The sequence below is a fragment of the Nuphar pumila genome, chromosome 4, assembly GCF_984573655.1.
Source record: "Nuphar pumila chromosome 4, dmNupPumi1.hap1.1, whole genome shotgun sequence".
In the NCBI taxonomy this organism is placed as follows: domain Eukaryota; kingdom Viridiplantae; phylum Streptophyta; class Magnoliopsida; order Nymphaeales; family Nymphaeaceae; genus Nuphar; species Nuphar pumila.
In genome coordinates, this window is record NC_143252.1 from 106508608 (window position 1) to 106523804 (window position 15197).

The window sequence follows — 15197 nt, forward strand, 5'->3', positions numbered from 1 at the left end:
TCCAACGAGGCTATTTTACATGTTTTAACAAGTTTATTATGGATTTTTTGCCTTGAATATCAAATTGGATCCAAATACATAACATAAAAAAAGAGTATAAAATCTAAAAATCTCGGATTGGATCTAAAAACTAGAGAATGTTTCATTCATGACATATAACAACAAAAACATTATTTTAGTTTATTATGCACTATTTGGGACTACAAGTCGCAACTTTGATGCAGAATCCACATCATCACCATCTTTGACATGTAACTGAATAACATAAATTTATCAAGAAAAATGTACAAATTTCCTATTGAATTCACAATTGTTGTGCAACCATGCCAGCAATAAAAAAAAACTTGTATTACAATGGTACCCTCAGTACTCTGCAGTTTTGAAAGTATAATTTCCATTGCACTAAGTATCTCACTAACACTTCCAATTATCATAATGATTCTATCTGTTCTTGAAAAAAAGTCATTGATACGGGACAATTGAACACGAGTTCCAGATTGTAAAGCCAACTGGAAGATTGTGGAACCACCTTTGCCAATGACAAATCCAACTGCTGCATTTGACACAAACGATATAATGTCACAGGCATCCATAAACCTACCTTTTTTGTGTTTTGCAGCTTTGCAGTAAGTTGAATGATGTGCTCCTCAAAAAATCAAAGTCCTGTTCTGGAGCTTCAAGCAATATCCCATCACCCAGTCCATCAACTAGAATGGCACCCACATCACTTCCAACACCAATGACTGGATCATCTCTGCATAAACAAAAATTTAGTCAAAGAAGATAAAATATTTTGAACGCCTGAAATGGATAAACTCCATGGGATTCAGAGACCACTAACCTGTAAATTCCTGCAGGGAATTGTAGATGGTGAATTACAGGAAAATGCATTATAATATTGAATTCTTCATTAGTTTGACATATCAATGAACATTCATCTCAATTATGCAAAAACATCATTATTCACAAAATACTTATACAAAGAGACTGAATCATTAAAATTCTCACCCCTAACTCGGTTAGTTCACTACAAGAAATCTGTGAATTAGCGACGACCGCAATCTGTCGTTAATCCATCGTCAATCCTTTGTTGTAGAGTTTAGCGACGGAGTAGCGATGACTAACTTTTATCGCAAATTTCTAATTGCTAATTAGCAACGAAACATATTTTTCATTGCTTTCATCGCTAAATTACGATGAAGTAGCAAATGCTATGATTCGTCGTAAGGCCATCGTTAATCTGCATAGATTTGGGTTTGCAATAGATATGAATCCATCGCTAATTATGTCGCTATTGTAACAGTGGAATTGCGACGGATTAAAATATGTCGCACAACATCAAGCGAGTCAGTTTTGCTATGGTTAAATATCTGACCCTGATCCATCGCTAAATTAGAGGGCGATACCAATTAGCGACGGATAAAATTCATCATTAATCTGTCATAAAAAATAAAAAAATTTGTTTAAAATATAAATATCGAGAAAAAAATTCTCGTGATACAATTTATATATCCTGTGAATAAAAAACAAAGTACACATAAAAAATACATATATAAAGCAACTACAAACAATTTATCGATCTAGTATAATCATCGCCAAGTTCTAATTATTTACAAGTGAACATTTATAAAGAGTTTCTTTTGAAACAACAAGAAGGTACAATAAATTCAATACATGAATCTAATCATCGCCAAGATTTTGTGTATCATCTTCTTCATTGTCTCGATCTGCCCCTTCAGCTCCTCTACGCTGATTATCTCCAACATCCTACAAGAGAAAAAAAGGTTAATATTGATAAACAAAATATAATTAAATAAATTATATGCAATGCACCTAAGCTAAGACAATCAAAGTAACATGAGTGAATTACACATAGTCTAGCTAACAATAAAGTGAAGGATATTAACAGAATTCAGATGTATTCTAAGGCTAACATAAAAAAAATCATAATGATTCAATCATGCAAATATGTGTTCTAAGGTTATCAAAAAACTCTCATAGTGATTTAATCATGCATATATGTGTTCTAAGGTAGTGAAAAAACTTTCATAGTGATGAAATCATGCTTATATGAGTTCTAATGAAGTAAAAAAACTTTAATAGTGATGAAATCATGCATATATGTGTTATAAGGCAGGCAAAAACTTTCATTATAATGAAATCATGCATATACTAGCTTGAAATCTAACGACATGAAATAAATGACATGAAACTTTCATACCTGACAGACACCTGCAGACGAAGTTTCTCTGTCACGAAAAAAGCAGCACAACTCATTACGGACAACGTCGAAAATTGCTTCATATAAATAGTCACACATTGTGTCCTTAACAAGCTGGCAGACACCATCCCAAGAATTAGGCTGGTTAGTCGAATGCTTGGAGCTGATGCTAGCAGGAGAACTCTGAGAGCCGTGAATGGAGGAGGCAACGACTAGTGAGGTATTCATATTACTCCCAAACCCAAACACACAACCCTTTTGGGGTTTACCTGTTGCAATCACCAATGTTACAGGATTAAAAGTCGGATGCTGAGTGGAGTCATCACCATATCGCTCTACCATCTGTTGCATGTATGACTCCTATAAAGTAATGATTACAGTGTGGATTAATAATTAAGAATTACAATATTTATGATAACTTGTATATTATAATATTTATTAATACAATAAATAAATACAATTGTCGTTCTCGCCTTCTCTGATATAAACTCTCCTGTGATCTTATATTTATGTGTTTCAACAAACACATCCTTGTATGGCACAATGTTTCATTTTTTTGCTTTCTGCGAAGTTAAATGATAAAAAAATTATTTAACAGGTATGCAACAATACTTATAAATTTGACAATATATATTGATGAGTTACCATTTTCTTCAGGTAGCTCCCAAAAAGTCCTAGATTCACCTGTGTGTAGATGGGCATTGAGCATCTTCGCTCGGTTTTGTGCAGCTTTCGCTGAGCGGTTTCAAAATTCATGCCCCGCCCACCTGTCGCACATTGCATCCCAATATCTGACCTGATAGTAAGAGGGTCATGGCCCTTCTACTACAGTGGATCATCTATCCCGCCAGATGCTTTTCTTGTTGCAGTCTTCATATTATGCAACATGTCTATAAATTGACTAGCAGCCACCTTTTGTCACACATTCCTCGCGTCCTGCTCCTCCATCGTAGTCGCGAAGTGATTCAAAGCCTATAAATAATTTCAAAAAGTTAGTAGACATGACTATAACAAAAAATTAAATATAAAACACATTAACTATGAGAAACAATTGTATACCATGAATGAAGACAACAATCTGTCCAACACCTCCTTCAGTTACTCTTTTCATTGAGCGACCGATCCTGGTAGGTGTTGAACTAGTGAATGCCTAATCTCTCGTATTACTTCTTGTGGCTCAAACCTCGCGTTGCACATGAATAGGTACACACTAACTATCAATATGCAATATTTATAAGATAAGTGTAGGATAAGTGATAATGAAATACTTATAGTCGATTATCAATATACACTATTTGAATGAGTCGACGTGTGTCAGATTGAGAAGACCCTGCATCCGGCACTGTCTCGAGACGTGTATGAATAGCTGGTGTAGGTGAGTCATATGCAGGCAAAACATCATCTATAGAAAAATGAGTTAGAAATTTACACAATGCACATTTAAACTAATCAAGTATATAATTAGTTAAATGATATACATATCGAAGCAGCCCATGAAGATGAAGGTTGAGACTGGCTACCACTGGGTGCTCGACCACTGTGACCTCCACGAACCATATTCTAACAAATAAAAAATGTCATGCAATACATTCAAACATTTAAATCATTTAAATCATTACAATACATTTCAATACATTCAAATCATTCACATCAAATATTGCAATACATTCAAATCATTCAAATCATTGCAATATATTTCAATACATTCAAATCATTCACATCAAATATTGCAATACATTAAAACATAAGATATGACATCACTTGCTAATCATGGATAACGTATCATTAACTTACAATACAATTGGATCAATTACACAACTTTATATCTTCATGGATACATAATCAAATAAAAAATAACTTCATGCAAGACATTCAAATAAAATTGAAGCACATTTTCATGATACAATTTCACATGAAAGTCATAATCAAATTGAAAGTAACTTCATGCAAGTATGAATACAATCACATCAAACATTGCAATACATTCAAATCATTCATATCAAAATAATGTCAAACATGTACCTACAACAAACACACTTCAATATCCCGCTAACTACTAACATAAAATTCGAACTCCAAAAATAAAAACACTTATTTTTATACATTAAAATCATGCTCAGCATGATCTCCGAACATCATCAAAGCAGTCCTAGATATCCACAACTAAGTGAGTGTGTGAACAGAAAAGTGTTGCATTCAAGAAATTAAATAACTTGTGATGCACATGCATCACTTACTCACCACGGGTATTTACCTGATTTGTATTCCTTTTGTCACTTACAATTACCACGGAGCACGGGGCACAAGCAGAATCCATTGCAAAATTTGTAGGAGACACTGTTAAAATGAAGTTTATTACCCGATGACAAGAATGGTGACGCTCTCTGTTGAAAACGAGTCCGGACAGGAAGATGCAACCCTCTGCTGAAAGCGAGACAGGTAGGGGTGCTGCCCCCACTGGCAGTAAGGTCAAGATAGAGAGTGAAACCCCCTGCCTGAACATTCACAAGAGGCAGGGGTGGGACCCCTTGAAGGGAAGCATCAGAAGGCAGGGGCTGAGCCCCCTGTTGGGAATAAAAAATGAGGCAAGGGGGTCTCACCCCCTGCCGAGGCAAAAAATTTTGGCAGAAGGATCCGCCACCTGCCGGAAAAACAAACAAGGGGCATGGGGGCTTCGCCCCCAGTCGAAATTATCGAGCACAGGGGAGGCGAAACCACCCCTTGCCAGGGAAAACAAAAGGGCAGGGGGCTTCTCCCCCTATCGATCATTCTTCGACAGCGGGGCGGAGCCCCACTGCAAGAGAAGTCAAGAGGACAGGGGAGCCCTATCGACATTCGAAAGGACAGGGGCGAAGCCCCCTATCCTGCCGGAGATCGAGGTAATGGGAGGGTTTGACAAAGGCGATTAGGGCCTCTGCCAGCCCTCGCCGACTATAGAGGGGTGGGGAGGGCTCAGTAGAGGTTATCAGGCCTCTGCTGGCCCTCCGACAACCATAGGGGGAAGGGGGAGGCTCCAACATAGGGGAAAGTGGGCGATCGACGGACGGCGAGCGGGCGATAGGGGGTTGACGGACGGCGGGCAGGCGATAGGGGGTCGACGGGTGATGGGAGGTTGATGGGCGACAGATGAAACAAAAAGGGAAAATAGGCTCGCATTAGGGATTTACGAGAGAAATTAGTGACGAAATAATTTCGTCACTACGCCGTCACTACTTGGCGATGAAGTAGCGACGAATTTTTTTTGCCGATGATCCATCACTAAAGTGCGACGGAGCATGAGACCGAATTTTTCCGTCGCTACTCTGTCACTAAGTAGCGGCAGAAGTTTTCCGTCGCTAATTACGTCAATGTTAACGACGGATAATTTTCTCTAGCTAATCTGTCGCAAATTGACGACAAATTATTTCTGTCGCAAACGTCCATCGCTAATTAAATTTTTCTTGTAGTGGTTTCCTCGGCCAGTTTCCTTGAAAGCTCAAACAATGACTTTTGCTGCATTTCAAAAAACTAACCGGTAAGATGTACAATAAGATGATGTTCATATCATTAATCAATACAACATGCCTTCAACAAAAAAACTGAATTTATATTAAATTCACAATCCGACAGTACCTTTGTTTGGCCTCTAAAGCCTCCTCAGCATCCTTCATCTTAGTTACTGAATCATGATCACCATCCTTGCTAAAATAAGCAACATGTGTCAACATAAAAAAAATTACAGTAAGTGGATGCTTTGTCTAGAGAATATAGTGTTGGTGTATGGAATATTATCCACCTTATAGAGAGAACAAAAAGGATATTTGTAACACCAACTTATTTCGACAATATGAAAAATAATAGATATTTTTATATTGAAATTAATGAAAAATAAGGTAGATAAGAGCATTTTTGAAATTCGAATAGTAGCATTGACAAGGATATTTGTAGCCCAAAAGATTTTTTAGAGGTCAAAAGTAAATAAAGTTGTTGATATGACGATGGCAATGTTGCAATATTGTAATTGAAGTATTTTTCCATTAATTTTTCATTAGTGACATTCTTTCCAGTTTTTTTTCTTTCATAACTATAAGTAATCACCAGGGTCTAAATGAGAAAGTTGCATGGCTAACACACCAAGGGGGCACTGGTTCAAGGCTTATTAGGCTATCCCTACCTCAGCTATCAGGAAAAGAAAACAAGTGCACCCACAAGCGTTGGCTTCATATTTTTTTCCCTTCTATAAAAACAAATGCAAAACCGTAAATCATGCTCAGAACCTACACAATTATTTGCAAGTAATAGCAACAATTCAAACAAAATAAAAAAATAGGAAATGCCAGCGCCTCACCTTGTTGGTGCCGAACCTTAAGCAATTGACACCTAAATGGAAAAACCAAAAAGGACAATAATTAGATCTTGCAATGTATACATAATATTACTAATAGCAAGTAGAAAACATTACAAAGGCATAACTTAAAAGTGGTTTCTCAACAAATTTATGATTTTGCTTTCAAATTTAAATTGGAATCAGGATTCCAAATCAAAATTCTAAATAAAAGCCTTCACAAAAAATGCCTCATATGAAGAGAAACAACTTCAGAAAAAAGGGAGAAAAGAAACACGAAAGAGTGTGATGGGCTGGATATCACCAGACACCTCATCACGAATCACCTAGCCTTAGAATCAATCCTTTAATCAGATCTCCCTGCAACAGAACTCATGGAAACACCCTTGCTTTTTTCAGGCATTTGTACATATACTCTCACTAAAGAAGCCATTTTCGACCAGGATAACTTGGGAAATTGATTTGTACTCTACAGTGCACCTTCCCAACTTATCCTACTTTTTCTTAATATGTGGGCACATTATCATAAAAAAGCCAAAGTGGATATATTGGAAGAAAAAAAATGAAATCCTCACATCAATTTATATAAATACAGAAGTTCAGAAAATGGGTACATTATGAAAAAGCCAGAATGGGGTGTTTGAAAAAGAGTGCAGCCCTGTCATTGCCTCGTATAAACACAAACAATCACAAAGAAAAAATCTTGAGGGCACCAACATTAAGAGAAGTTTATCGATCGACTAAAGTTTGAAGTGAAAAAAAATGAAGATAATATCATCGAAGCAGATAAAAACCTAACATGGTAATATGAGTGAGCAGCTTGATATAAACAAATGCAAATGTATGCAATTGTCAGACGCAACATGCTCTACAATGTCGCAAACACAACCACATTATTATCTCTTCCCCAAAACCCTAAACCGTAGCTCGATGCAGCGGTGTCAAAATTGAATACACGAGCCAGTCACCCAACTCATGTAGTTCTTTCGACGGCCTCGGCTGGATTAAGAATACAAATCCGGGGGGGTGAGGGGGCAAAATGGCCGGCTGAGAGAGAGAGAGTGCGGGCCGGCCGTTGCCGAAGGAGATATGGCACGCAAGGGAAGAGGAAGGGGTTCTGGGTATCGAGAGGGAGGAGAAGACGGGTCCCAAAAAGCACCGTTGTGCTGCCGAAGGGACACCCCCTCTTGGGGCCCGAGGCGGTGGTGCTGCCATCCGCCGCGTCCAACGTTTGTTGGAAATCATTGTTCTCAGGTAGATTTCCATCCTAATCTCGCAAAGAACAGTGCATCAAACATACCTTAAAGGACACAGACATCCTTTTTAAAAAGCGTTCTAAAGGACACAGGCGTCCACTAGGACCTTGAGCTGAGCTAAAGCCAAAAAAAGTGCAAATACTCGCTTTTAGTGAGTTTTTTGGCATTTTTTTTGTTGGCCATCTATAGGCTGAGATGCACGTCCAGTATGATTGTACTGGTAAGTGTAATTATATATATATATATATATATATATATATATATATATATATATATATATATATATATATATATATATATATATATATATATACTTTGGGAGCACCTACTCACAACCTTATGAACGTACTCAACATCGTTTATTTGATAGGATGCTTGGATCATGTTCTTTTTATATATAAAAAAAGATTTTTTAAGCCATTGAAATTTTGATACATTATGAGCTGTTGATTTTTTAAAGATTAAAAATAAATAATGCTTAATGATCAACAAAAAGAGTTAAAAAAAGTTTAAAATCTAAAGCTTCTATTAAGTGTGAGTAAGTACTTGGAGCCCGCGCAGGGTCCTAGCTTCAAAATTTTACGCTACCGGGCAAGCTGAGCCAGCGCGATGTCGGGTGCTGTTTTTTCATGTCATAAATTAAAAAAAAGTGCTTTAGGAGCACACTATCATTACTAATATATATTGGTGTTAAATATGACACAATGCTAAATGAAATATTTTATAGGATTTTTGGTAATTTTTTTCAAAATTCTAACCATACAAATGTATTCTATTGTTTTACTAGAAATTGACACCTCATGATTTAAGATAGAAAAAGTAGTATTTGGAATCTAAAAAAATTTATGAAAATTGTAAGCTGCATTGAAATCAAATGCTCCAAGAAATGATTCATATAAATATAAACATATAGATCACATTTGTACCATCAAAATTTAAAAAAGTCCAAAAATTTAATAGCGTGTTTAATTTAGCACTGTGTCATATTTAAGACAGATGTATTACCCAATATATATATACACTTCATGAGTTTTGGATAGAAAAAATGGTATTTGAAGCCTCAAAATTTTATGAAAATTATAGTAAGCATCAAAATAAAATGCTGCAAGAACCGATTCCTGTAAAAACAAACATAAACAAGCATATTTCAGTCGACCCGACATGATCAATATGTGGGTCGGGTTTAGGTCATAATTTTTTCTTGGTACCCAACCCGACCCAGTTTTTTTACCGGTTACCCAACCCTCTCAAAACCCGAACCCTATCATTAATTATATGTTTGGATCCGGGTCATCTTGACCCGAACCGTTGACAGCCCTAAAATCTCTAAACCATAACAGTGTCGGGTCAGTATCAGGTCGGATTGGGAAGATCGGACCCGTTCACGTCTCCCTCCCCTTATTGATGGTGGAGGGTTTAGGCCTTTAGGGTTTTATGATCAATTTCTTGGGTGTTGAGGTGGTGGTGGTGGTGGTGCGTCAGCCGACTCTGTGAGAATGGATTCTTCATCTCTCGACTCGGCCGAGTTGCAGAGGTTTCTCCAGGTAATCTCTCTCTCTCTCTCTTGCTTCTTTTCGAGATGAGATGATAATGATGGTTTGCTTTATTCTTTGTTTGTTTTGCATTACTTTGTGCATCGTTAGCAGATGAATTTATACTTGAGCTACTTTTTTCCCTTGAAATTTCTGTATCGAGAAATTACGTATGATCGCTCTGGGTGCCATGTTTCTTTTTCAGCGTATGGGAAAGAAACTAGGAGAAAATAGTGGTTGGTATCATCATTTCGGCTAAATTTACTAATGTGGCAGTTGAAATTGTGGAGTTATGAATTCCCATATTAGATCGAGTATTTATGATTTTCTTTCTCCCTTCGTCTTGATATAGTGTCCAATTTGGGGGTTGGATCTGTTTGCTCTTTCCTCGTGCCCGTGCAATTTTTCTTGTTTAGGTGAAATTGACGGAATCAAGGACTAGGGTTTTTTTAGTCCCAAAGGGGTTTTGCGTATTGGGATGGGACCTAGGCCGCTAGACGGGCGGTCTTGGTTCAAATCATGTGGGTGTCAGCTCCTTGAGGTGACTCCCTGGGAGCAAAGGGTGCGCTATGGTTTTATGCCATCGGAGAAGCGACCGTAGATTGGCAGACATAGTCCAGCGGGGCCAGGTCTCTTACTCCTGTTTCCTCATAGAAAAAAAAGGACCAGGGTTTTCTGTGACGTAGTTGAAACGCCACCAAAGTATTATTTCGCCCATGGTTCATAGACTACAACACCAAACTTGAGGTCTGAATTCTGTTTCGTGTTTAGTGCTTGCTTTTTCCCATTATTCTTAGAAATGTAGTCTTACAATGCTACTTATCCTTTGGTTTGAGTTAGTTTAGCCTGGTCTTAAGTTTTTATTAAGCAAATGTCAAATCAATACAGAACGAGTTGTATCCATATTTAGGGTTGGGCTCAGAACATAGGAATATACCTGCCTGAACCTAAAGTTAACCAGTCAGGAACATTTGTAAATATACCTGCTTGATTTCTTTGTCTTTTCTGTTTGAAGAGTCATGGGCCATAAGTTTGATATACAGATGGAATAGTTTGAGGTTGCTCAGAAAAAACCACAGAGGCATGCTTATGGCCTCTGCGATTTTGTTGCTGCCCAGTCTCTTGTCTCTGGCACATTTCTTCAAGGGATAGGCCATGTTCTGATTGAGGGGCTTCCCACTTTTAAAGATTTTGTGTATCAACTCTTGAACATTGTAATTTTATCTTTATGCTGATCTCTTTAGACGTCTTAAAATTATGCATGAGCATCACGACGCAGTTTTGAACCTTCATATGTATTGGTGATTTTGTTTAACGTTTCAGTGGTGGTATACTTTAAAGAATAAAAGGAAGATCTGGGTGCATACTCATGGACTGTAGCATGGTAGTTGATGTTGCCCATTTTTTACTTTTTATTGGTGAATATTTGCAGTTCTAGAACTAGAAAAATGGCATTTGCTAAACATCTTATTCTATCAATTAAAGCAGTGTTTACTATTTTCTAAGTGCTGCATTCATCTGTATCTACATAATATATAGGCATAGCGACTTCACAAGTACTTGTGGCATATTGAGTTGACAGGAAGTAGTTGTGGCACTTTTGAACTTTCCTGTTTTCCAGGTGATTTTGCAGTTCTAGATCCGTAAAAAATGAAATTTCAATAGGTAGCTTATTCCATCAAATAAAGTAGTGTTTGCCATTTTAAAAGTTGTGCATTCATCGTTCAATCTATTAGTTGTAATACATGGGGAACTTGTGAACTTACCTGTTGTCTGGCTATGCACCTGGTATCTGCTGCTGGTTCATATCACCATGCTGCAATTTATGTTTTTATCAACTTTGTGACTGTGCTGAGAATTTTGCAGCAAGAGAAGGAGAAAGCAATGGTGAACGAGATGGTGGGGAAACTCACAAGTGTGTGCTGGGATAAGTGCATAACTGGTACTCCAGGCAGCAAGCTCAGTTCTAGTGAATCAACTTGTCTCACCAATTGTGCTCAGAGGTTTATAGACATGAGCCAGATCATCATGCGGCGTTTCCAGTCTATGCAATGACCTCATGCAACCACCGTCCACCAAACGCTTTGTTAAAAAGTTTGCAAATGTTCCACATAAACTATTTGAATTGCCCTATATGTTTACCAAGGTTCATTGGTGTTACTTTCTCATTTCAAGCTCTTTGAAACATTATAAGGCTCATTTGATTGTCTATGTTGAAGTATTCTATACTGTGATTGCATGTATGATCGTTTTATTTCTCCACCACATATAAATGCAGTCAGCTTTATGTAGATCCTTCCACGCGGTGTCATGTGATCACCTTTCTCAGCTATCTGTGTTTCTTAATCACAATCACAGAAGAACCACAAGCTATACAAAATGAGAATGTCTATCATGTCAATCTGAAATCTCAACTGTGAAAGTTGATAGCATCACAGCCCATTGCATTTACTCAAAGATCATTTTATATCCCACTTGTTCGATCCAAGTTCTTGAAATTAATTTGCACCAATAATCGATTTTAGCAATCTTCTCTCTTAGAGAATCATGTGTGCCAATCTGGACGGATTTCATATCTGAAACTCATAAAAGGATATCAATGCATCATTGTTGTGAGACAAGTTCATGGTCTCTAAGGGCGCGTGCTTCAATGGACAAAGTGCCTGGACATGCTAAGTGGGCATTCCATCCCACCCATTTTAAATACAATGGGGCGTGAAGCAACAGGTCCCCGCCGGACCAGTTGGTTCCCGTGCGTATCAAACCCAGGACACCACTTGGGCAGGGAGTTGTCAGTCCCCACTCAGGTGCTCCCCATGATTCAAACACGCTGCGTGGAGCCTCCTACGGAAACAGAATCAGAACACCACCCCCTCCCACGGGAAGCGATTCCGCTGAAAGGGGTTGATAATGGTGATTTTGGGGGTCTTTTTGCAAGGAAAGAGAGCCCTATGTTTGTGTTGCCTTGGTGGGGCCCACGGAAATGCCTTGTGCTTTGTGCATTTTTGCGGAAACCTTCCCTTTTCGTGACATGCAAACTGGCCCTAAGAGTCCTTTTCTTCCCTAACGATTTGAGAGGGTGTGAACACCTCAAATTTTTTAAAATTTTATAAAATTTTCCTCTTGGTCTCTGACCTCATCTTTCTTAATAAATTGAGTTATTTTCAATCCAAATTCCAGTTATTTCTCAGATTCACTGGAATCCAAATTCATATTATATATCTGACTCAATTTCAGATCCAGATACAGTGCTAGAATTCCAATCTGAGTTTCGTTATCCAATTTTCAAAATCATTTTTACAAAAATACCAAAATAATTTCTAAAAGGCTCAGACAGTCCATTCAGTATTCATTTGGATTCATTTACTCTGTGTTTCTCAATTCGAGGTTCAAAACTTGAATATTTCCTCAAAACCAGGATCCAAATCCATTTTCTAAAGAAATCGAACCTGAATTCTCAGAAAACCTCTTTTTCGTAAATATTTCTCAAAAATACAAAAAAATAGTTGTAAACCACTTTATTTCCCTTCAGTTCATAGAGTTTTATTTCAAAAACACAAAAAATACAAAAAGGAAAAGGAAAAAAATACAAATCGATTTTAGAAACCTCCTTTTTAAAAACCTTTTTTAGCTTAAAAAGCCCTTTTCAGAAAAATCTTGTGAAAACAACCATCATTTTGCAAAAAATTTCTTTTAAATTCGTTATTTTTAAAATTCTCCTTTATATTCTATTTAACTTAGATTTTAAATCCTTTAAAATCATAAAAATGTTTTTTTTTAAGAAAGGTCGCCCGATGTTGCCTCAGCCCGAGACCCTCCAGAAAAATGGGAAGAAAATGAGGAGGAAATAGAGGAAGAAAAGGAGGAGGAAAGAAGGAGGAAAAGAAGCAGAAAATGAGCAGGAAAAGAAGCAGAAAATGAGCAGGAATCAAAGGAAAAAAAAAAGAATAAGAAGAGAAAGAAAGGAAGGAAGAACATTCAGCGATTGGTGGTCATCTCTCTCTCTCTCTCTCTCTCTCTCTCCTCCTCACTTACGTAAGTTTGGAGAAGCTCCCAACCCTTTCTTTCAGACCCCTTCAGCCAAGGTGAGTATTCCTCCTGTATTCCCTTAAAATTTCTTGTCATAGCATGATTAATAGATTAGAATCTGAGTTTTCATCTTCCTATTTGCTGCATTTTTAATCTCTATTTCATATATTTTGATTGAGCCAAAAGAATTGAAATAATTTGATCTTTTTAGAACAAATCCTTCTTTCAAATGGGCTACAACAAGTTAGATTTGTGCCTCAGCCGTTTTTGTTTTCTTTTAATGCATTTTCTATCTTAATTTTTCATCATTCATGCATGCATTCTTGTTTTAAGGCATTAGATCTCATGTTTGAACATCTACGGATGTGCAGTTTGCTTTCATCATGTTTAGTTGTTTTCTAGATTATATTTCAAATTCTAGTGCATTTTAGATCTATCGATTTGTATGTAACCAGAGCTCATTTTAATTTGAATTTTTTACTGCAACTTTATGCATATGTCTTCATGCTCTCCACCAAAAATCAGATCATTCTGAGTTTTTTTGACCAACTTTAAAAATCGAGATTAAGAACCTGTTATTTTGCACCGTCACAATTTTAGCAGAATCAGGATCAACTTGCGGAAGTGATTTCTCCCTAACCAAAGATGATCTTTTCCAATCCGTAAAAAGGAGTGTTTTCTAAATTGAATCTAGTTTGTTTATGCCAAATTTCAGCGAGTTTTATGGCGTTTTCATACCTGTTTTGGGTCTAAAACCACAACCCTGTCACCCTGTGTCATTTTAATGGCTCAGATTTTGATCCGAATTGTCAGAATTTTATTTCCCTAACGGAAACTCATTTTTCAATTCTGTAAAATGGGTTCTCTTTGTTTACATGTCTAGTACATCTTTGTAAATTGTCAGAATTTTTCATTGTCAATTGTATTTTATTTTGATTTAATATCAAAACCCTATATCCAGATTTTGTAAATATTCTGATTTTGGCCCCCAAGTCATGATTGTTGTAGCACTCCTTCAACAAATCGCCATTTGGTTGACAACATTCTTCATCAAATCATGATTATAATTTTTAGGGTCTCCAATGAGTCCCTACTACGATTTATTGTATTTTTGGGTCTTCAACGAGTCCCACAACGATTTATAGTGTTGTCCGATCTTTTAAACTATGATTTGTAGTGTTTTCGGGTCTCCAACGACCCCTACAATGATTTATAGTGTTGTCCGGTCTTTTAACTACGATTTGTAGTGTTTTTGAGTCTTTAATGAGACCCACAACAATTTATAGTGTGGCTGGACCTCGCTATAGCGATTTGTAGTGTTTCTCGCTAAACACTACAACGATTTATGATACAAATCGCTGTAAATCGCTATCTGAATCAGGACCAACTTGTCAGGGTCATATCTCCCTAACCAGAGATCGAATTTCAAATCCGTAAAAATTGGTGTCTTCGTTATGGAGTCTAGTTTATTATTGTAAATTTTCAGCGATTGCTATGATCATTTGATACCCCATTTAGATAAAAAACCAAACCCCTATCAGTTTGCCTTATTTGAATGACATAGTTTTTAGTTCATTTTGTAAGAGTCATATCTCCCTAACGAGAGATCATTTTCCAAATCCGTAAAAAGGGGTTTCTTCTTCTATGTGTCTAGTTTATATCTGGAAAATTTCATAACTTTTTATGCTTATTTCATATCTCAAACCTGTTAAAAACCGAGACTGGTTACAGAATTTCAAATTCTGTAACAGGTTCATTTTCTGTTTAGAAACAGTGACTTCCTGAAGTCGCCATTTTCTAACCAAAATTGATTTTTCAATTCTGTAAATTGGGTT

The 15197-nt window shown here is 37.0% G+C and overlaps 1 protein-coding gene across 1 annotated transcript; it reads left to right on the forward strand.

Annotated features, from left to right (window-relative positions):
- The first annotated feature begins 9237 nt into the window (after positions 1-9237).
- On the forward strand, positions 9238-11624 carry LOC149840438 (mitochondrial import inner membrane translocase subunit TIM8-like). The gene is made up of 2 exons (XM_090004428.1): positions 9238-9345; positions 11200-11624. Exons 1-2 carry the CDS (start codon positions 9298-9300, stop codon positions 11386-11388), a joined length of 237 nt encoding a protein of 78 aa, XP_089860554.1. The 5' UTR covers positions 9238-9297; the 3' UTR covers positions 11389-11624.
- Positions 11625-15197: the final 3573 nt, after the last annotated feature.

Coding starts and splice junctions, on each gene's coding strand:
- LOC149840438 (XM_090004428.1), top strand. CDS start 9,298: ATGGATTCTTCATCTCTCGACTCGGCCGAGTTGCAGAGGTTTCTCCAG. Junction 9,346..11,199: donor AGTTGCAGAGGTTTCTCCAG/GTAATCTCTCTC, acceptor AGAATTTTGCAG/CAAGAGAAGGAGAAAGCAAT.